The sequence below is a fragment of the Elephantulus edwardii genome, unplaced genomic scaffold (genome assembly GCF_000299155.1).
Source record: "Elephantulus edwardii isolate Elephantulus edwardi_28Jun2011 unplaced genomic scaffold, EleEdw1.0 scaffold00031, whole genome shotgun sequence".
In the NCBI taxonomy this organism is placed as follows: Eukaryota; Metazoa; Chordata; class Mammalia; order Macroscelidea; family Macroscelididae; genus Elephantulus; species Elephantulus edwardii.
The window spans coordinates 8232891-8234141 of record NW_006399781.1 but is presented as its reverse complement, the minus strand read 5'-3'; the positions used below and the strand labels follow the sequence as shown (position 1 = coordinate 8234141).

General features: G+C 47.9%; 1 protein-coding gene across 1 annotated transcript in view; it reads right to left on the bottom strand.

Annotated features, from left to right (window-relative positions):
- Window positions 1-1251, bottom strand: part of EIF4G1 (eukaryotic translation initiation factor 4 gamma, 1) — a 20418-nt gene that overhangs the window by 9256 nt on the left and 9911 nt on the right. The window contains exons 17-20 of the mRNA XM_006884160.1: window positions 1210-1249; window positions 928-1087; window positions 629-729; window positions 3-58 (exon numbers count right to left, since the gene is read on the bottom strand). Coding sequence (XP_006884222.1) covers window positions 3-58; window positions 629-729; window positions 928-1087; window positions 1210-1249 — 357 coding nt within the window. The remainder of the gene's footprint in view (window positions 1-2; window positions 59-628; window positions 730-927; window positions 1088-1209; window positions 1250-1251) is intronic.

Here is a 1251-nt window from a genome sequence, read left to right as displayed (position 1 = left end):
CCCAGCTCAGTCGCCCTCCAGGTGCAAAAAGCTGATTGTTTGAATCAATAGAGCCAGGCTGGAAGGAAAACAGATGCGTCAAGGATTCAACCAGTACCAACACACAGTCACTCACACAACAGTCTTAAACTTGTACCATGAAGGGCCAAACAAGAAGTTTTGGCTCTGTAGACCAGAGTCTCTTTTATAACTATTGTGTAACATTAAAGAAACTATAGAAGAGTAAGTGTGCTGTGTTCTGCTAAAATTTTACACATGTACAATGAAACAAGAATTTGCACTTTTCATAAACTATCACTTTTTCCTCAAGAACACTCTTTCTACAAGCATTTTAAAATACAAAATCACTCTGAGCTCATGGGTGGTAGAGACAATTGATAGGCATGATGTCTTGTAGTGTGTGTGCCAGTTTGTCAACCCCTGGCCTAGGTCACTGTGAACACACGCTCTAGGTTTGGACAGTATAGGGCAATCCTGTCTCCAGTAATACAATCCATCTGAGATGAAAAATTTAGCTGTCAACTTCCAACATCAGAAAAGAGACCAACATTCCCACGTGTGCTCTTGCTGTCTGACACCCCATGATCTTCCTCTCACCACCACCAGGCCAGCATACCACTCCCCCTACCTTTGTGATCTTGGTGAGACGTGAAGTGTCAATGGGTCGGCTGCCTTTGCTGATAGGGACTGTGTTCCAGCCACCATCGTCCACAAGTGGAAGACCACGACCTAAGCAAAAAGAGCACACGGGATGAGGGGAGTTCCAGCCCGACTCTCTCTTGAGCCACTCTCACTCTTTGTTCCTCAGATCCTCAGTTCCATCATGGAGTCTCAGTGGCCCAGACACGTGGCACTAATAGGAAGTCATCAAAGGAAAGCACAACACTGAGCCCCCACACCCCCCTCTTGACCCCATCTCGAACTCACTGATGGGCGGGCCTGGAGGGCCACCTCGTCGCTTGTCACTGCCCTTTGCCATGAGCTGCTGCACTTTGATGTGCTCCCGATGTTCTTCCATCTCAGCTTCCTTGTGGATTTGGTCAATGGTCTTGGGACCCTGGTCCCCTCGGCGTGGTACCCAATTGCTCTGTGGACACAGGCAAAAAGCAAAGCAATGAACTCAGGTAGGGCTAATTAAGGCTGTGTTGGGGAAAGAGTTGTGGAGTTCAAGGCCCTAACAAGGACACAGTGTGGGAAGAAGACACATACCCGTCGTAGATCCAGCACATCTTGCAGCATAAAGCGAATTCT